Below are 22873 nucleotides of genomic sequence, written 5' to 3'. Positions count from 1 at the left end.
CAGTGGGGTGCAATGAATGAGCAATCTTCTGTTGGCCTTCCAGGTTGTGTTTATTCTGTGTGGCCGTTTCAGGTAGCAGGGACATCAATAGCACTCTCACAGTGACATTTGTTAAACCGCAGGCCTGCAGACTTGTCCTTATTCACAGGAGATTGCAAAGAAACATATTTAATACCAGTGAGATGTAAATTTTCAAATTTGTCAGGACTTGAGTTACCATGCACTAAGTCAGTGACAGCTGCATATGACATCTGTAGACGTTTTGGTCATTTGACACAGGACTGTTTTGAGAAATATTGGGCCATTATCCATGGTAAAGCTAAATTAGTTCATTGTTTTATGTGTATTATAAGTGTAGTTCTTCCTGTCTTTCTGTTACTGTAACCATAGTTGTAGAATACAAAAAAAATTTCAGAAACACAAGCAGATGTTTGAGATTGTTCTCACTTTCTTGGAACAGATAATGCAGTTTTTAGCAGTTAATGCTCAGCAGAAGAAATATAATGATGAATTACGTAGGCAAGTAGAAGTGTTGCAAGCTATTCAACAGCAGGTGCAGCCGGAATCAGGAGAAACAAAACCAGTATTGAGTGTACCCCTTCCTTCTGTGGCTCCATCAGCAGTGGACATCAAACTATTTTCCAGAAAGACAGTGCAGGATGGATCTGCGTTCATTAACATGTAATAGCTACTGCAAAATTGAACAGTCGACCAAATGAAACATGTTTACCTATGTCTAACTTAGTTGGTGAGGCTAAAACACATGTGATGTATCATAGAGCACTTAGTAATGCAGAAACGTTCCAAGTGCTAGCTGATGGTCTGTGCCAGCGCTGCTGGAAACAGAATAGCACGAAGTTGTTCAGGGAGAAACTAAGTAGTGAATCAGTGGACTCCTTCTCACGTAGAACATGTAGGACTGATGCACAACCATACTAGCTAACATGGATTGCAGGAGCTGATGCAGTCACCTTGCATGAAGCTGAGAATAGGACTCTTGATGTCTTCCTACCACGGGTATCCCCGTTAACTGTTATACAGAATCAGAATGCAGAGTTCATCTGATCTGACCACGGCTATTAAGATCGCCACACAGTTGGAAACAATCCATATTGCTACAAAACGGCGTAATGACCATCGGGTCTTCGATTCCAAATTGAGGTCACAGAGATGTGGACGTACGAGTGTTCTGCAAAAGCAATGCCAATGCATAGTGTGGTCAAGTGGGTCATAAGGCATGAGAGTGCAGTTATAAGAGGCAGGGAGAACGGCACCAGAAGAAGTATCCTTAAATGCAAACGGGAATGCATCTCACATCAGAAATAATCCACAATAAGAGATAATATTGCACAAATGTATGCAAAGACAGAATGCTGTTTGTTAGATTCAATTAAGGGCAAGGTATGTAATTTTTTGGCGGACACAGATGTGCAGATGTCAGTCGTTAGTTCAAATAGTTCAAATGGCTCTGAGCATTATGGGACTTCACTTCTGAGGTCATCAGTCCCCTAGAACTTGGAACTAATTAAACCTAACTAACCTAAGGACATCACACACATCCATGCCCGAGGCAGGATTCGAACCTGCGACTGTAACGATCGCGCGGTTCCAGACTGTAGCACCTAGAACCGCTCGTCCACCCCGGCCGGCTCAGTCGTTAGTCTGGACTTCTTAGACAGGAAGAGACTCAGGTCTCCATGTTACATGTTATGTAGGGTAGGTGACAATGATGAGAAGGTTTTGCGACAACACTGCATGCCTTCAGCATTGGAGCTGTTTTTGTGAGCACATGGAAGTTTTGCCGCATGTTTGTGAAAGTCGTTCTACAATCATTGGACCAGATTTCCTTGATAAATATCATGCTAAAATCGATCTTTTGCGATAAACAGTTGAAGTCAGTGGAACACTGTTTCCACTGGAAACAACAACTACAAGCGAGACTGTGTCACAAGGTGCACTGATCATGAAGTGTTGCCAACTGAACAAACATGTGTGGTAAGGATTGGTTCACATGATAATGGACTATCAAATACAGGGAAGTTAGTATGGATTCTTCTAGATGCCGATTAGCTGCAAGAAGCGTCGGTAAGAAATGAACCGTTGGATAAGTGCATATTTTGTGCTAAGAAGAATGGCACTTATTAGTAAAAAAAATTGTTGACTTTATGGTAGCTGTAAGCCTGGATAATTTGGCATGGACGAGATTAGCCTGCCAAAGTGCTTAATGAGTGCCATTTTAGATGTTTTGGATGAGCAAGATATTGATAGGTCATATGATGACCACAGCTGCAAGCAGACTGTTAGTGCATCTGCATTACGTAGCAAAATGTATAACTTGTGAAGAAGAGATCAACAAATGATGGATCTTTACCACTACAATTTGTAGATTTGTTTAATACAAATGATCCATTATCAGTGACGCCTATTACACAACATCACATACCCGCAGGTAATAATAATCCTTCTAGATTTGTTTAATACAAATGATCCATTATCAGTGACGCCTGTTACACATCATCATATACCCGCAGGTAATAATAATCCAGTCTACAGGAAGCTTAACCATGTACCAAAGTGACTGCAACCATTAATGGAGGAATTCATTAATCAGCAACTTGCGGAAGGAATAACAGAACACAGTGATAGACTATGGTGTGCCACTGTCGTCATTGTTCTAAGAAATTACAGAATGGTATAAATAAATACAGGTTCTGTTGTTATTACTAGTACCTGAATCCAAAAACTGTCACTGCTGCATATCCCACCCCTCAATGTTACTGAGATATTGGACAATTTAGGCCAACACAGGTATTTTTCAATGATGGATCTAAGAAGTGCTAGAGGTAGTTCTAGAAGACAGAGTGAAAACTGCCTTCACAAGACCATGATGCCATTATCGGTGTCACAGAATGCCATTTGGACTCAAGAACGCACATTACACAGATTGTTAGATGGTATACTTCCTCGATGAAAACTGAATAAATGTATGATATACTTAGATGATGTCATTGTATTCTCGAAAGATATGGAAGAACATATAAGATATATGGAAGAAAAATGTCGCTCAGCAGGTATAAATGACATTTCGCCCAATCAGAAGTTAACTATCTTGAATATGTGATTAGTGCAGAAGTTGTGAAAACTGATCCCTGATTAATATTGGTAGTCTCTGACTTTGCGACACCACACACAACCCAACAACTCCATCGTTCCTGGGTCTATGCAACCATTTTAGAAAAATTGTCAAGAATTTAGAGAAAAATTGCAGGGCTATTGAACGACTTACTAAGAAAAAGGGTAACATTTCATAGGAAAACAGAGGGCCAAACAGCATTTGAGGCATTGAGAAAAATGTTAATATCATATACAGTACTGATATTTACAGATATAAGAAAGGGTTCATTCCGTCATGTGATGTCAGCAATAGTATGGTCATGTGATGTCAGCAATAGTATGGTTGTTACATTCTAAGTCAGAATGTAGATGGTAAAGAACTTCCAGTGGCTCATGCATCTAGACAACTCAGTAGGGCAGAACTACAGAAAAGGCGATGCTATCTGTTATTTTCAGAATTACATACTTACAGTGCTATCTGCGTGATCACAAATTTAAAGTAATAACAGACCAGATATCACTGAAATGGTTGTTGAATACAGAGATCCTTCTAGTCGACTGACGAAATGGGCACTCAAACTGAGTGAAATTGATTATGAAGTAGTTTAAACAGTGGATAAGAAGCATATGAATGTTGATATGTTAAAGAGAAAAATTGGAGTACAGTTGTTTCAGACTGTCAGCCATTTATATTACATCCATCCATCGCCAAAGTGTGGACAATGTGAAGTGGTTCAACCAGCGTTAAGGGCAAGATTTTGCAACAAACACTTGACCACATGTTAGCAGGTCATAGCAGTCACAGAACTGTGGTCAAACGAGTCTCTGAAAAATTGTAGTGAAAAGCTGTGAGATGCGATGTGGAAGAATGTGAAAAGGCAGCACATCTTGTGCACAGACAGCTGACATCCGAATGTATAATTACAGAGATTGCCAGAGGTAAAGAAACGATTTGAAATCGTTGGGCTGAATATTTTAGGACTTTTTAATAGAACACCTGCAGGGAAAAAAGTATGTATTAACAGCAACAGACCATTTTTCGCAATACCAGCATACCAGCGAGCTAACACAGTAGCTCAAGCAATGGTAAATAATTGTATCCTTAAGTTCATTGTACTGCATGCCATAATGACAGTTCATGGTATAAATTTCATATCAAAGTTATTGAAGCAGTTGTGTCGCTTTCTTCGAATTCGAAAATTACGAACAAGTTCTTTTTATCCACGAGCAAGTGGACGAACAGAAAGGGTGCATAGGACAATTTCCAGAACGTTAAGACAACACAATGACAAGCCAGTATCCAACTCAATGACTGAGACATGTATCCAGCGTTCATAATATCAGCCTACAGCTCTAAATCCACACCAATACCAATCTTTCGCCATATGAAGTGGTTTATAAGAGAATCTGCCATCATCCTCTGACATGCTGAAGCCTAAGCTTGGAGCTAATAGAGAGGCAGTATGGGAATTGGCAAAATGTTTATGTGAAGTTTGGCAAAATGTGAAATGAGCCAACCCGAAAGAATTAGAACGTCAGGAACAGGCAGGGTAACATACAGGGTAACTGCCAAAGTGCAGAACTGGTCGGTGGGTACTGTTAAAAACCCATACATGCCTGAAGGTAAAGCGATGATGTTTTTAACCAGGTACCTCGGTCCACAGCAAGTCATTGATATGACTTTGCTAGTAAAAGTTAAATTACAGTTGCCGACAGAAAATCTGTTGTTCACGTGAATAGTAGGAGCAAACCATTCACAGGAACTGTTGATGTACCACCACAAGTCCCATATCCTACATCAGTATCGAGAAAGGTGTCTAAAAATTAGAAAACAGGTATCTAATGACAATATGACGATGCACAGTACACCTTGTGCACTCAGATCACGAGATAAATAGTTGTGATTAGACTTTTATGTTGTTTTTAGAGGTTTTCTGTACACTCGTTATCTTTATTTTGTTTAGTATTGTTATGAATTTATTGATGTATCTTTGTACCATGTATGATAGAGCTTGGAAGTTTGTAGTGATCATTGCTTTATTGTAGAAGTTATTTTCTTTTTTGTGTCAGTAAACTTTCAGAAGCAGGATGGGATTGGTAATAGGTTTCTTTTATTAGGTGGCATGCCAGCATAAGATATCCAGAAGGATTATTGTAGTCCTCATAACACTGCATTTTGTCAAGCAAGGAGTACTGAATACAATTCAGAACTAGCCTCTAAATTCTGGAATATTATTCTCCAGATAGCCAGATGTGCTGTTAACTAGCTATCAGTGGACACTCAGATTAACTTTCGACATTAGGAAAGTAAGAAATGAGGTTCACACGTTACAAGATGTATTAACGGAATTACATCGAGATATGTGGAGAGACAAAGTTTTAGAGAAAATACGAAACAAGTATCAAGAACTGAGGCTCTAGTATGGGGAACTGAGAGTGCATCTGAGTCAATTAACAGAACTAGTGCCATAGAAATTAGCACAAAGGAAAAGGGGTGGGCTGGATGCAGGAAAAAAATTACTGAAAACTGTATTTGGCAAAACAGACAGCGAAGACACACAAAATCTAAATAATACAATAAAGCAAATACTGGTAATAGCAGACACCACCAAACCACAGTAGATTTTCATAGGACGCAACTGCCAAACATGGAGCAGAATGTGTTAAAAAATAACAGAGTGGGAAGAGCGCTGACTACGTACAATACAATACAATAAATAATAACATACTCAGTTAAGTGCACTGCATGGGAGAATGACCTTAGGTAGACTGTTTGAGCATTGGCAGATAGCTTAAATGATGCAAGACTAGAAGTAGCAACACTGCAAGAAGCGGTTTACCATGTAATACTCAGGCAACTGAGTTCTTTACTGTTGCCTCCAAAACAATTTCTAGCAGGATTACAACAGGCACAAAATGAATTTACTACAGACATGCAACATGAGAAGAATGTAGCGCTACTATATCATACAGCAACTGTCGAAATCAGTACAGATAAAGCAAAACTGCATGTATCCATTCCATACTCGATAGTGTGCATGAACGCATGATACCCGTGTCTTACAGTTCAACCATATAAGATAAAGTGGGGAGCTATAGGCGAGTGGATACAAGTGCAAATGCAGGAAGTCTTAATAACCCCAGACCAAAGGAAAGCTTATATGCTGCTGTCATTAGAAGAGTTGCGAGAATGTCTTTGAGAAAGCATTACAGTTTGTCCAGTAAGAGTGATACAGACGAGCACACAGACATGTATAGTTGTTAATATGGACAACAGAAGTACCAGAGCGCTGGAGAGGAAGGTTGGTCCCATGACCTTATTTCCAGAGAGCAGGAGCACAATCGATTTATTCAGTTTTCTCACTAGAAGCTGTCTTCATGAAGTGTTTCAAAAACAAAAAAACCCAAAACTATGACCAAATTAGAATTAGAAAACGGTGGCGTATTGATAAATGGTACAACTTGTGACATAGCACGAGCACAATTCCTCTTCCAGCTACCATCACTGGTCTGAACATGATCAAGTTATCACAACCCACATGGTACCGACTGGAAAAACCGTTAGAAGTGTTACCAGCACAAAACCTAACGTTCCTAAACAACACCTAGGACCCAGGCCTATTACACTCAGTGGGTGAACCGATAGCATTACAGAGGGGACTAATTTTCGCAGAACAAACGTTACAGCATATTCAGCATTGTAGAGAAAAACAATGATATAACATCACGACTGTAAGCATTAGCACAATTAGCGTTGCTATTTTTCTACTAACAGTTTGTGTGCTCTACTTTTTCTTGAAACATACAACTTTCCATCCCTATGAGTTATCAATACATCAAATACCTACTGAGTAGCTTACTAGAATGGTTAAGGGACACAAAGGTGTAACATAAATAAAATTGTATACTTGTATTAGTATATAAGGAGTGAACAGAGAGAATATATGATTGAGAAACAAACATGGACCTTTTGAACTTAAGAGAACATATCCGTAATGTCTTATGGAATATGTATGGAGACTGACAAATTTAATTTGGGCCAAGCTTCATAGTCAGTGACTGAACTGTTGCAGTTGGAACAATTATATGGACTCAGCATGTGTTATCATATGGCACAACATACTGTATTTGAATGTGGGCTATGTGTTTTGGTAACGAGCAGCAATTTGTTCTTTTATATTGTTCGCATTTGTGCACTCACACTGCAAATTGTAATAGCCATGGTGAGGGACGATATGTAAAACTAAAGAGGAGATTGAAACGACTCTGCTAGCATGCAGATATGAATTGTAATCAACATATGTGAGAAGATACGGCACCTAGATTATTTTTATAATTGAAATATACGAAATCATTAATAACTTCCACAATATTTATGATACAAAGGAAATCAAGTACTTGAGTTAGATTTCTCAGTAATGCACATCGATTGAACAACAACTCACATGGATCACACTGCTCTTTCAGACACGTCTGAAAGAACAGACACTATTTTGATCCTGCAGCCACTACGAATCAAGACTCAAAGGAATTAAAAGTATTAGCTACCAGTGGGCATTGATCTGTATCAATGAAGCAAGATGAAAATTTTCTGTCAGACAGGAATTCCAATATACATTCCTGCTTACTAGGCGGATGTGGTACTCACTGCCAGATAATTTCTTTAATTCCTTTGTGTTTTAATTAATAGTGCCTGTAAGATCAAAAGGATGTCTTGATTCGTATTGGCTGCAGGATCAAAATAGTGTCTGCTCCTTAACACATATCCGAAAGAACAATCATCACACATACTATCCTGACAGGCTGAAAGAATGGCTCCCCATCACTCCATAATGGTCATATCATTCCAAACCGCTAATAGAGGAATGTCTGACGCCAGTAGATTCAATCTGATGAAGAAAGCTTCCCTGCTAAAACGACTTTTTCGCCTTTTTCTGGTTGTAGGTGATCCTCTGCGTGTCAAACGGCCAGGGAGGCTTCCAGGAGGTGGTGCTGGAGACGTGCACTCAGGGCACTACCAGGTGCAGTGCCGAGCAGGGGACCTGCGTGACTGGCCCCACGGCCTGCGGCGCCGACACAACTGGCAGCATTCACTGCAACGGCCTCGGGTATTTCCCAGACCCGTACAACTGTAGCGTCTACCACTTCTGCCCTGCCGTGGGCTACTATTCTCAGCGAATGGAGTGCCCTGCCGGCCGCGCCTACAATCCTCTCACGAGTGACTGCAGGTAAGTTTTAGTTGATACAGGACCAGTGACAACCTTCTGTATAAGAAACACTCAGCTAGCACTGCAACACTGTGAAATAAGTACAAGCACGATGTAGGAGAAGTGCGGTACATATCTGTCCAAACTGAAACCTAATTACCCAGCACATACACTCATGGACAAAATATTCATTCAGGGGAGTCTTATACGTCCACATTACAGCAAAGAATAATGCTAGTCTACTCGTGATAACGCGCATCAGAGCATTTCACGCTGTATATTGAAGTAACAATCACACATACAATCAAATTCCTTTGCGCTTCTGAGGTACACACAAAAACATTGGCTATAAACCACAGGCGACTGAATGTATGATTCGATTTCGTTGTGCAAGCCAACAAACTGCTAATAAGGAACTCCGCAAGTCTATAACGCGATATAAAAGTGAAACTATAAAATAAAATTTCTTGTTTCATCTCAAAGCATTTGACCTGTGTGAGTAACTTGAACTAACTGCTACCCATCATCAGGCATTTGACATCCACTGAACACTCCTCTAAACGCATCGCTACGTCACAGTCTCCAGCTATACACATGCATTTGGTTTCTGATTCCTTTGGTCCATCTATTACCTTTATTGCTTGCATACATGTTTCGCCCGCCACTCCGTTGTATTTGCATTTATATCATAGTTACGTTTTCCTTTTCACTGTATTCACTGATTATTCGCTCGTTGTCTTGTCTCTTCTATTAATAGTCATCGTGAATTTTTCTCCACTGTTCTCTCACTGAACATCAGTTAGTGAACCGTTTTCGTACAGACAATACATGTCTCGCTGCCATAAGTCAAAACTGGTAATACATACAGATTGTAAGCAGTCATTTTCAAACATATAGGAAACCTAGCTTTGCAGCCCAGCTTAGTTTACAAAAATGAATTCAGCCCAGTTTTCTCTTCTATTTACATCTTCCCCTGTCAATACACTCGTCTTCAACTGCCATCATAAAATCTTCTGTTGGTTCTATGATTTTGTAACATCCACATCTAAATTTTGATTGTTAAATTTCGGAATACTCCAGTAGCCTCACCTTTCACCAATGTAACAGTGGCTTAGTGGTTAAGAAGTTATGGCTACAGCGAGTTATGGCTGCTCAGGAACATCATATTCGGGAAATATAAGTTTTGTAGTTATCAATGTCACTATCAATACAAAAATATCTGTCACAAAATTTCGTACTGTGCATATTTCTGACAGTAAATGAACGTTAAAGACCGACAGTCTGGCAACAATGTAATCGCATTACGCTAATACCTCTGTCAGCACACAGCCCTTTCAGAACTGAAATTTTGCTCTGGAGTGAGAAATTTTTTCATTTTTGCTATAGTGCCCTTAACTCATTTTTAATGAGTTTAGATACAAGACTTGTACAAAAATATGTAGCAGTTCTGAACATATTTTTGTGCACTTAGCTTCTTTTTATGTACTAAAAAATTAATTTTGAAATATTCATTATTGTAATAATTAAACTGGTCATTCAATAGTTGTTGTTGTTGTTGTTGTGGTCTTCAGTCCTGAGACTGGTTTGATGCAGCTCTCCATGCTACTCTATCCTGTGCAAGCCTCTTCATCTCTCAGTACCTACTGCCACCTACATCCTTCTGAATCTGCTTCGTGTATTCATCTCTTGGTCTCCCTCTACGATTTTTACCCTCCACGCTGCCCTCCAATACTAAATAGGTGATCCCTTGATACCTCAGAACATGTCCTACCAACCGATCCCTTCTTCTAGTCAAGTTGTACCACAAACTCCTCTTCTCTCCAATTCTATTCAATACCTCCTCATTAGTTATGTGATCTACCCATCTAATCTTTAGCATTCTTCTGTAGCACCACACTTCGAAAGCTTCCATTCTCTTCTTGTCTAAACTATTTATCGTCCAAGTTTCACTTCCATACATGGCTACACTCCATACAAATACTTTCGGAAACGACTTCCTGACATTTAAATCTATACTCGATGTTAACAAATTTTTCTTCTTCAGTAACGCTTTCCTTGCCATTGCCAGTCTACATTTGATATCCTGTCTACTTCGACCCTCATCAGTTATTTTGCTCCCCAAATAGCAAAATTCCTTTACTACTTTAAGTGTCTCATTTCCTAATCGAATTCCCTCAGCATCACTCGACTTAATTCGACTACATTCTATTATCTTCGATTTGTTTTTGTTGATGTTCATATTATACCCTCCTTTCAAGACACTGTCCATTCTGTTCAACTGCTCTTTCAAGTCCTTTGCTGTATCTGACATAATTACAATGTCATCGGCGAACCACAAAGTTTTTATTTCTTCTCCATGGATTTTAATACCTACTCCGAACTTTTCTTTTGTTTCCTTTATTACTTGCTCAATATACAGATTGAATAACATCAGGGATAGGCTACAACCCTGTCTCACTCCCTTCCCAACCACTGCTACCCTTTCATACGCCTCGACTCTTATAACTGCCATCTGGTTTCTGTACAAATTGTAAATAACCTTTCGCTCCATGTTTTTTTCCCCTGTCACCTTCAGAATTTGAAAGAGAGTATTCCAATCAACATTGTCAAAAGCTTTCTCTAAGTCTACAAATGCTAGAAATGTAGGTTTGCCTTTCCTTAATCTTTCTTCTAAGATAAGTCGTAAGGTCAGTATTGCCTCACGTGTTCCAACATTTCTACGGAATCCAAACTGATCTTCCCCGAGGTCGGCTTCTTCCAGTTTTCCCATTCGTCTGTAAATAATTCGCGTTAGTATTTTGCAGCTGTGACTTATTAAACTGATAGTTCGGTAATTTTCACGTCTGTCAACACCTGCTTTCTTTGAGATTGGAATTATTATATTCTTCTTGAAGTCTGAGGGTATTTCGCCTGTATCATACATCTTGCTCACCAGTTGGTACGAGTTTTGTCAGGACTGGCTCTCCCAAGGCTGTCAGTAGTGCTAATGGAATGTTGTCTACTCCTGGGCCTTGTTTAGACTCAGGTCTTTCAGTGCTCTGTCAAACTCTTCACGCAGTATCATATCTCCCATGTATCGTATCTCCCATTTCATCTTCATCTACATCCTCTTCCATTTCCATAATATTGTCCTCAAGTACATTGCCTTTGTATAGACACTCTATGTACTCCTTCCACCTTTCTGCTTTCCCTTCTTTGCTTAGAACTGGATTTCCAACAAAGTTCTTGATATTCATGCAGGTGGTTCTACTTTCTCCAAAGGTCTCTTTAATTTTCCTGTAGGCAGTATCTATCTTACCCCTCGTGAGATAAGCCTCTACATCCTTACATTTGTCCTCTAGCCATCCCTGCTTAGCCATTCTGCAGTTCCTGTCGATATCATTTTTGAGACGTTTGTATTCCTTATTGCCTGCTTCATTTACTGCATTTTTATTTTTCCTCCTTTCGTCAATTCAATATTTCTTCTGTTACCCAAGGATTTCTACTAGACCTCGTTTTCTGACTATTTGATCCTCTGCTTCCTTCACTACTTCATCCCATTCTTCTTCTACTGTATTTCGACTTGCGCCATAGGGTGGCGGGGTTTCGGGTTCCGCTGGATAGGTCAGGAGTCCACTACACGCAACAAGCGGCTACAAGGGTAGCAGGGGTTGTGTGGCGTGGGCTGGGCGGTTTTTTAGGTTAGATGGCCTTGGGCAAGTACAGAAAGGGCAACAGCCTCAACGGGTGCGAGGCAAAGTCAGGACATGCGGGGACCAAGCAGCAATCGGTATTGTAATTGTAAACTGTCGAAGCTGCGTTGGTAAAGTATCGGAACTTCAAGCGCTGATAGAAAGCACCGAAGCTGAAATCGTTATAGGTACAGAAAGCTGGTTGAAGCCAGAGATAAATTCTGCCGAAATTTTTACAAAGGTACAGACGGTGTTTAGAAAGGATAGATTGCATGCAACCGGTGGTGGAGTGTTCGTCGCTGTTAGTAGTAGATTATCCTGTAGTGAAGTAGAAGTGGATAGTTCCTGTGAATTATTATGGGTGGAGGTTACACTCAACAACCGAACTCCCGACTCAGCAGCATTAGTGGCAGAACAACTGAGAGAAAATTTGGAATACATTTCACATAAATTTTCTCAGCGTGTTATAGTCTTAGGTGGAGATTTCAATTTACCAGATATAGACTGGGACACTCAGATGTTTAGGACGGGTGGTAGGGACAGAGCATCGAGTGACATTATACTGAGTGCATTATCCTAAAATTACCTCGAGCAATTAAACAGAGAACCGACTCGTGGAGATAACATCTTGGACCTACTGATAACAAACAGACCCGAACTTTTCGACTCTGTAAGTGCAGAACAGGGACTCAGTGATCACAAGGCCATTGCAGCATCCCTGAATATGAAAGTTAATAGGAATATAAAAAAAGGGAGGAAGGTTTATCTGTTTAGCAAGAGTAATAGAAGGCAGATTTCAGCTACCTAACAGATCAAAACGAAAATTTCTGTTCCGACACTGACAATGTTGAGTGTTTATGGAAAAAGTTCAAGGCAATCGTAAAATGCGTTTTAGACAGGTACGTGCCGAGTAAAACTGTGAGGGACGGGAAAAACCCACCATGGTACAACAACAAAGTTAGGAAACTACTGCGAAAGCAAAGAGAGCTTCACTCCAAGTTTAAACGCAGCCAAAACCTCTCAGACAAGCAGAAGCTAAACGATATCAAAGTTAGCGTAAGGAGGGCTATGCGTGAAGCGTTCAGTGAATTCGAAAGTAAAATTCTATGTACCGACTTGACAGAAAATCCTAAGAAGTTCTGGTCTTACGTTAAATCAGTAAGTGGCTCGAAACATCATATCCAGACACTCCGGGATGATGATGGCATTGAAACAGAGGATGACACGCGTAAAGCTGAAATACTAAACACCTTTTTCCAAAGCTGTTTCACAGAGGAAGACCGCACTGCAGTTCCTTCTCTAAATCCTCGCACAAACGAAAAAATGGCTGACATCGAAATAAGTGTCCAAGGAATAGAAAAGCAACTGGAATCACTCAACAGAGGAAAGTCCACTGGAGCTGACGGGATACCAATTCGATTCTACACAGAGTACGCGATAGAACTTGCTCCCCTTCTAACAGCCGTGTACCGCAAGTCTCTAGAGGAACGGAAGGTTCCAAATGATTGGAAAAGAGCACAGGTAGTCCCAGTCTTCAAGAAGGGTCGTCGAGCAGATGCGCAACAGATAAATGCAGACTTTGCAAACTACAAATAGAAACAGTAGATCACATCACAAGCGGATGTACAATACTAGCAAATACAGAATACCCCAGAAAACATGACAATGTAGCAAAAACAATACATCAACAGCTTGCCTTACAACATAAACTTATAAAACAACACGTTCCCACATACAAGTATGTACCACAAAGTGAACTGGAGAATGATGAATTCAAATTATACTGGAACAGAACCATTATAAAAGATAAAACAACACCACATAACAAACCTGACATCATACTCACCAATAAAAAGAAGAAATTAACACAACTAATCGAAATATCCATACCCAATACAACAAATATACAAAAGAAAACAGGAGAAAAAATTGAAAAATACATCCAACTGGCTGAGGAAGTCAAGGACATGTGGCATCAGGATAAAGTTGACATTATACCAATTATACTATCAACTACAGGAGTCATACCGCACAATATCCACCAGTACATCAATGCAATACAGCTACATCCAAACTTATATATACAACTACAGAAATCTGTAATTATTGATACATGTTCAATTACCCGAAAGTTCCTAAATGCAATATAACACATACCATACAGTTAAAAGGAAGTGACGCTTGATCAAGGTCCGCGTCACTTTCCATTTTTAACCAGACTTAACGTCTGAGAAAGTAAAGAAAAAATAATCATAATAATATTGATCTATACAGTGGAATATAACTAACCAAATACTCCCATATATCCTGGCAGTCACAAATTGCTGTGTACCGCTACACTAACTAACTGATATTTTTATAGTGAAGCCCTTCAATTCTGAGCACTTGTACATGATAAAGAGACTGAACATTCACAAATGAGTACATGACGTTCCAAGTGGGGAAAAATATTTCTGTTCCATCTAAGAGACACTATAATTTAATGTACACAACTGCAGCCAGTGGGTCTGAAAGGGACAGGAATAGTGCTGTGCAGTTGGTGAAATGGATGGTGTTTTGGGTTACCATGCAGGTGGTCAAGGTCGAATCTGGGTTGAGGCGTTTTTGTTTTTATTTGCTAAATGTAGTCTACGGTATCTGGCGTCTCAATCGTCACACAGCGATTACTGTGGGTCTTCTACAAAACATTTGCACTCACATACTATGAACACAGAAATGGAAGTACAATCGTTTCCATTGGGCAGCATTTAAAGAACCGTTTGTACGTCGTGGACGCAAATTGTTTCACACCATATACTAGATTCTAAACCTGCTTTTCTGTGTACCCTCCCCCGATGGTCCCATCGATTAGTATCGACTATTATTCTTGCCACATTCAGGTCTATTACATTTTGTTAGTGCCTTATGTCACCAGTAGGACTAGCAATGTGCTTTTCAAACAATTTACAAACTCGGTTACCATTTGTATATATTACCAGCATGGAATCACTGATCCAGCATGGAGTCTGATAAGCACATGCTGCTTGGTAAGTATGTCCATGCATTACTGTTATTATTATTATTATTATTATCATCATCGACGAAATGTGGAAACCTCAAGCCCATTACCATTAGGGAAATAGTGTAATTCGAGAACGAATATGAATGATGCAGAGAAAAGTTCTAAGAGAGGTGACGCACATTAGGTGGAATAGCCCTTATATTATAATAAAAAAATAATTAATGGAAAAAATGAAGGCAATGTGACTGTTAATTGTCCTTTCAATTGCAATGAAAACAAAATATTAGTACAATTGCATTATTATGAAATGTTCGGCGTGTACGAAATTGTGCTATTGTTCATTCATTTTACCTTGTGTCATTTCATTTTCTGTGCCCATCACTATATATATTTCAATTACATTTCGCGTCTTCTGAAAGCTTCTCCTTCTGTTAATTTTACGAAAATATGACCATGGACTTCTTTTCCTCTATTTAAATTGTACACGCAGGCAGCTGACTTCAGGGAATACCAGTGCCTCTTAAGATTATATAAAATACGAAGAAATTCTTCTTAACTTGGTTCTATTTCACTGTAATAAAAAAAATTAATAATGTTATTAAGTCTTCTCTTATTCAGACACACATATGATACAAAACACTCGTAGACCTTCATACTGCGAGCAGTACATCTTGACCAAACCTCTACATACGAGAGAGTGAAACAAAATTATGTACGGAAAAGTGAATGATGTTTCATGGTCATTTGTCAACGCTTTTTTGCGCATTCATAACTAATGTATTTGCCGACGTTTATATTCAGTCTTTGATCTGGTCATTATCGCTGTTTCACTTTTTAATAAATTTCAACTTTACCATATCTGGGGGGGTCTTTTACCATGTACCTACACAACTGCCCTCACACTGTTCGTTGACATGGAATAGAGATGTACAGTTTTTTTGTAAGTACATAACTTATGTTTACATTTGCCGATTGGGGCAATGCCCTTTATTTGTCAGCTTCTCTTTTATTTAATGGAATGGATGTCAGCGTATGCTATGTATGTTAGAGTTCTACAAGAAATTAAAAGATTATATACATGATATGATGGTTCATTACGTATTTGAATTTAGCGCACTGGCAATAATGTTCAGTTTGCTTCGTCTCCGTTGTCGGGTTTTGTGCCTGTGCGCTAATGCGTTTGGCGGCTAAGCACGAGCCGCTAACGGTCAACATGCTAGCTGCTACCGTCGCACGTGCGTGCACTCGTTTCTTAGTATTAATTTCACATTGAGTGTCACACTTTCACCTGAGTATTACATATTAAAGGATTGTCGTGGCGTTTGTCTTCATTCTGAGTGCAGTGTGTGTGTGCTTGTTGTTCAAAATTCGACGCTATGGCAGAAGATCTCCATTCTAGTGGCTCGGGCGTCATTATTACCCACCGTACTCGCATTTTCAGCGCAGAGAACCCTGGCCAACGGCATCTGTTGTCGAGGTAAATACTGGCTCGAACAACTATAGTTCACTTATTAATGTAGCAGTCATTGTGAGGCAGAATTCTGAGAAATAACTTCGTTGCACACGTATTTTAATGGCATCACACTTCACTGTCCACTTTGTTGAAAGACTCATATTGCCGTCCAAAACACTGTATAAATTGCTTATCTTTAAAGTTCACTCCATTACACAGAGTTTGGTTTTCAATGAAAATTCATACAAGTGTTGAGTTACAGCAATATATAACATGATAGCGTATACCTATGGCTGACATTCTATCCATCGCTTATACTACAAACATATAATTTTTAATTTTTGACAGTCATAAATTTTTCTTTAACTAGTTTCTGTTACTACAGTTTGTTTGTGTCTTTCAACTTATCTTTGTTCACATCACATATACAAATTAATTAAGTAACACATTATTATGGTACAATACATGCATATGATTCATTTATATTTCATTTTATAGACATGCTTTTGTCACTTATGTGAACTCATTACTTCCTGAGGTAGAGGAGGAAGAAAAACATTCAAACATTACACACTGCTGGCCTAACTACGTTTGGCGCCACCTCCTTTGTCTGGGAGGGAAGAAGGGAAATACTCATCTACTGGTTCAAGGATTTAGGAGGAAGTGCTACTCGCACAGTTATGAACTAGTTGCCAAGGAACTCTTATTTTACGGAAATAATGTGTACTGACTAATCATGCATGTACTATCATGTTGTTTCTTCATGTGCTAGTGGTGTGTACTTCAATTCACGTGTAGCTCTGTGTTAATTATGAAGGAGTTTCAACCATTGTAGACTTATCTTTCTCGAATACATGGAATGCTTTCATGTGACACAGTAAAAATTAATTAGTTTTTGTAAAATCACATGCTTAAATGTTTATGTGTACTTTGCAGCGCATAGGTACTGGTAAATGTGATGGAGCTATACTGCGACGATGCATATTTTCATTTTTCATTTGCCAGATGACCTTTGTATAAACATCCTTATAACTAAATTGTTTACTCGAGGGGCAGCCCATTTCTTCATTTGGTACCTGCTACTCTCGATATAATTCTCTTCTTCTGCGCCGTGATGATGCACTAGCCGCTAAAATAAGAAAAAAACTTAAAACTGATGGCACTGTGTAGCTCAGTGGCCACTGATGCATTTGGTCATTACATCCGCCCGCAGACATTTCCATACTGTGTTTAAATCACAGACATTCGTTTATTCTGTTACCCTTTATGATCATTTACCCTGCAAAGAGAACTATTTGACATTTCCTACGGCATTTTATCGTTTCTTCTTAGCTTGCACGTCTCGTATATTTTTCATAATGCTTTCTGTTGCTTGTAAATATGTTGTATATAGCTTAGTATGTAATTAAATCTCTCTACACATATATCAATAAGTTCCTTAGTTCTTAGTAGATGTAATTGTTTAATATTTCCGTTTACTTTGTATTTAAGTTAGGTATATGTACCTATCGCATTCCTGTTAGGTTGTGCCTTCTGCCAGTCTGTCGCACATACGCACAGGTCAGTGCCTCCTCTCCCACTACTGACGTCAGTGCGCATTGCTGAGCGTGCACAGCTGAGCCATAAGCTAATTCTGTTTATACTTTCGCTTTTCGTGAAGTGGTGTATTACTTTTCATCCTGTCGATTTTATGCTTACGTGTACAAGTCAAAAGAATTTCTTATACTGATATACATTACTTTATCCTAAAATACACTCCAGAAAAAAATTACACTTAGAGTTATGTACATTATGCACAATTATCTTGTGATACAAAGAAAAATGCTACCTTGCTTCATCATTGTATAAATGCTTTTATATCTTTGTGAGGGTGGAGACACTTGTCTTACTGCTTTCTCATAGACTAATCTGTACGTTCCAGGGTAAAGTATTATAGAAATTATATATGGTCCTGAATAGTGTAATTGCCACTTCTTATTCAGTTTGCCAGATTTTGTCGATTTAGGATGCATCCATAAGAGGACTCGTTGCCCTTCCAGAATCTGTGTAACACGTTTCAGTTTCTTATTAAAATTTTCGTTCTACACTCCGAACTGTTTTCGGGTGTAATTATGGCTTGTTTGATTCTGTCTTGTAGTGTCATTTCTGTAGTGAATACTTTTGGTATGGGCGACTCCCACTCATTCGTTTGTTTTGTCTGGAACATCGATTCGTTAGGTGTGAAACCTGTTTGAAGAATGTGGAACTTTATTGACAACTTGCATGAAGTGATTTAAGTATTCTAACCATCGGGTGTGTTTGTGGGGGTGTATGTCCTAACAAACCAGTTAAATTCTACAAAGACTCGTTCGACAGGACTTGCTTCCGGGTGAAAAACGCTCACTAATACATGTCTTATGCCCTGTGAAGACATAAATTGTTTCCACTTTTGCCCAACGAAATATGAAGCATAGTGGTACCTTTGGTTTACCTATTCTTCTCAAATAGTCTTCCTTAATTCTTTTTCTGATATTTGTGGCTGTTGCATTTTCAATGGCATACATTTTGATATGTTTCGGGAAAATATCATGTAGTGCCACTACGTATCTTACATCTCCTTCACTTTTTGGATATGGACCAGCTATGTCCAGGGATACTATATCTAGAGGGTTTTTTGCGAGTATTAGGTACAGCTTAGTATATTTTGACACATTGGACTGTTTTGATTTTTGACATATTGCACACTTTCTTAATACCTGTAGGACCTACCTTCTCAAATTTTGAAAATAATGAAGTTCTGCAATTTTTTCAGTAGATTTACCTACTCCATAATGTCTCCATACTTCGTGTATGTGTCTCATAAATTCGACGATATAATCTTCAGAATACACACACACCATTGATCAGATTTTTCATGTTTCCTATGAAACAAAACGCCCTTGTACTCCTGACACCATTTACTTTCCTCTCCAACTTCATCTTGTTTAAGGTTGTCATGACTTCACTCCATTTGCGATCTTACTGTTGTATAATTTTTGTTTGCTTACAAAACTTATGGTAATTAGACTGTTGTGTTGTATCTTGCATTAATAACGTTTTAATTTCTGCACTTGCTGTGTTAATTCACTAAATTCATTTGGTAACCCAGACAAGGCATCTCCAATAACATTTTGACTTCCTTTAATATAAATGATCTCGAAACTGAGTTCTTGTAAATATGGACACTACCTAGCTAATCTACGGTGCAACAGTTTACATGTTAAAAGAAATGACAGTGACTGATGGTCACAGTAAACTTTGGTATGCTTGCCCGACAAAAAATATACAAAATTTTTAAATTCCCATGTTAAGCTAAACTTTCCAATTCTGACAGAGAGTAAGATCTTTCTGCTTATGATAATGGGGACTACCAAAACTGATGATCTTGGGTACTTCTTTCCCTTCTTCTCTTCATACCTGGAACAAGCATGGACCCAGCCCCTGTGATAAAGCATCTGCTCATTGAGAAAATCCTTGGACATGTCAAGGTGGCTAAGAATGTTTGCATTGACAGTGCCTGCATAATGTTATTAAAGTCCTTCTGACAATTATCATCCCATAACCAAGGCCTGTTTTTTCATAGCAAGTTGAGTTACTGTGGTACGAATTTCCGAAAAAGGGATGCTAGTCCTAAATAAGCTTTAAGCTGTTTTTTATTCCTTGGAGCTGGACAATTGAGTAGGGTATCACGTTTTTTCGGATCAGGTAATATACCTTGTTCTGTCACAACATGTCCTAAAAATTTTACTTGCCCCTTACCAAAACTAGATTTTTTTTTTTTAACTTGGCTGTTACTCTGTAATCTGCAAATCGTTGAAGCACCTGTTCAATGAGCCAGATATGTTCTAACCAAGTCGATGTGGCTATTAGCATGTCGTCTACATAAACAGTGACTTTACCAAGCAGTTCTGGTTCTAAGACCTTGTTCAGTGCAGATATAAACACGACTGCACTAATGTTCAGTCCAAAAGGCAGAACACAGAATTCGTAGCTTTGGCCACCACAAACAAATGCTGTATATTTTCGACTTTTTATGTGGAGCTTTATTTGCTAGTGTGATTCCTTTAGGTCGAGTATACTGACTGTTCATGCAAGTTTTCTGGTCTTATGCATACTGGTACTAAAATCTTATTGATACCTGTAGCACCAAGAACTAACCTTACAGATCTACCTGGTTTGCTTACTGGTAATATAGCACTATAATAGCGTGAAAATGAAGGTTGTATAATTCCCCATTTAATCAAATGATTGATCTCTTCCTTTACTGCCTCTCCTTTTGCCCATGGAATAGGATATGACGTTACATAAAATTTTTCATGTGGATAGACTTCAAATTTATATTGATAGTCTTTGACTATTCGTGGCTCCTTTCTGATACGTTTGCATACTTAAATAACAAGTTAGAAAGTTCTTGCCATTGCATATCATCTAGTATCTGTGATTCACTTAGTTTCTGCTCTACCATTTTGGAACTAACGTCAGTGTTTGCTTCTTGTTCAGTATCAAATTTGTTTGTGAAAGACACAGTTAGAAGGAATACTGTACTATTACATTTGACTCTGGATAGTTTTTGTTGCTTTTATCAGGTTTTTTGACTAAATCGATGGAAAAACCTGACCCTTTACATAAAAGTGGCATTTACCATTACCTATGTCAGTCTGTGTTTTGCATGTTCTAAATGTGTCTTGCCAATAGGACAATTAACTATAAGTTTGTCAATTATAAGAAAATTGCACTTCACTGTAAAATGTTCAATTTGTAATGGAACAAGTGCTTTACGTTTTACCAATTTAATTTTTACTGGCTGTAGCAGTTTGCACCTTGCAATTTTGGACAGGAAATTTACCTCTCTTCTTCAGTTCATAGAAAAATGCGTTTGACATTAGCTTGGTAGTTGAACCTGTAACTAAAATTAACTGTGGACTTGTTCTTCCTGGATATTATTCGTTGTATCTGACTCATGTTGATACAGATCATCCTTGATGTCACTTTGTTTCTCAAATCTTATGAAACATGTTTGTAGTTTTGCTTTGCCCCCACTCCCTGAGAGGTGAATAGCCTGGGTTCAAATGGCTCTGAGCAACGTTCGGCCACGTCACCTCTTGTATATCCCACGACAAATCTGATTTTCTGTGCTTCCGTCCAGTTGCGTGGAAATACATGACGAAAAGCACTGGTAGAAACTACTGGGTTCATTCTTTTAGCTTTGATAGTGAATGTAGGAAACTGTCGATGTCTCAGCAAATATTCGTCTTCAAAAATAGTTGATAGACACGTGGCATTTTTCTGACGTATTTATGTTGTTATTGTAGTTAACTGTAACTCTGGTTGGTAATTGCTCAGGTGTTGGAGTTGTGGGTATGTTTTCATTTTGTACTCTACAACTGTCACTGGTACCTGCTGAAGGACTCGTGACAATACCGACAGGCTGTGTTTGTTCACTGTAGCCTGTGTATTATTTACGTGCATATTTCGAGATCCGGTAATATTTTCTTCTAAAAGACTGCGGATCCTACCTTCTGCGGCTTGTAGGTTAATGTTTAACTTAATCACTATTTTCTTTTCTTTTTTCTGAGTAGCTTTTCCTACTACATCTGTGTATAATTTACAGTCGGTTACTAACTTCTCTGCAATGATATACCCTTATCTAACATACCTGCTTCAGCTGGACTGATGATATCACTTAGATTTTCATTGATCTTCTCTCTCTCCTTCTTAGCACTTGCTGAGTCAACTTCTAATGTTGCTACCCTTAAAGTAAGCTCTTTTACAGCTAGAGGTACGCCTTCATAGTCTTTGCTTAGCTTGTTAACGACAGTGGTTACCTCTTTTACTGTCGAACACAACTGGTTCTGTTTGGCTTCAATGTTTGTGTTCGCATCTGTGATTTTCTTTATCTGTTGCTCTACTAAATCATAATGGTTATTAAAAGAATCTACCTTATGTTTTAACTCCGTATTGTTACTCTTAACTTCAGAAAGTACTTTATGCTTTACTTGTTTTTTCATGTCATTCAGTTTTTCGTCGATTTCAGTGTGCAAATTTTTGGCTACTTCATTGAACTTCTGTGAGAGCGTGTCTTGCAAATCCTTGGATACTTGTTTTTGTTCTTGTTTCATTGTATTTAGATCTTGTGTAACAGTGTTTTGTTGCTGTTCTACCGTGTTCGTATCTTGTTTCTGTTCTGGTGTAACCACAAGCACGGGAGTGAAGACGAAGAACGAAAGACCAGAGAAGGCAGTTAAACGATGTCGGCCAATGGTGTGCGGAATAGGAGCACACCACAGTAGGAGCTTCCTCAAGTCAAAGTGAATATAAGCGCCACTCCTGCCAGCCTCCTCTGCTCAGATCGGATCAGTATGCGGACATTAGTGGAAAGAATTTGCGGTGTATTAGCACAGTTGTGTTT

General features: G+C 38.8%; 1 protein-coding gene across 1 annotated transcript in view; it reads left to right on the top strand.

Moving 5' to 3' along the window:
• Window positions 1–1353: 1353 nt before the first annotated feature.
• LOC126417084 (uncharacterized) overlaps window positions 1354–22873 on the top strand; it is a 59622-nt gene continuing 38102 nt past the window's right edge. The window contains exons 1-2 of the mRNA XM_050084978.1: window positions 1354–1401; window positions 8059–8342. Of these exons, the coding sequence (XP_049940935.1) occupies window positions 1354–1401; window positions 8059–8342 (332 nt within the window). The remainder of the gene's footprint in view (window positions 1402–8058; window positions 8343–22873) is intronic.

Source organism: Schistocerca serialis, chromosome 8, assembly GCF_023864345.2.
Source record: "Schistocerca serialis cubense isolate TAMUIC-IGC-003099 chromosome 8, iqSchSeri2.2, whole genome shotgun sequence".
Taxonomy (NCBI): domain Eukaryota; kingdom Metazoa; phylum Arthropoda; class Insecta; order Orthoptera; family Acrididae; genus Schistocerca; species Schistocerca serialis.
This window is presented reverse-complemented; position numbering and strand designations above follow the sequence as displayed.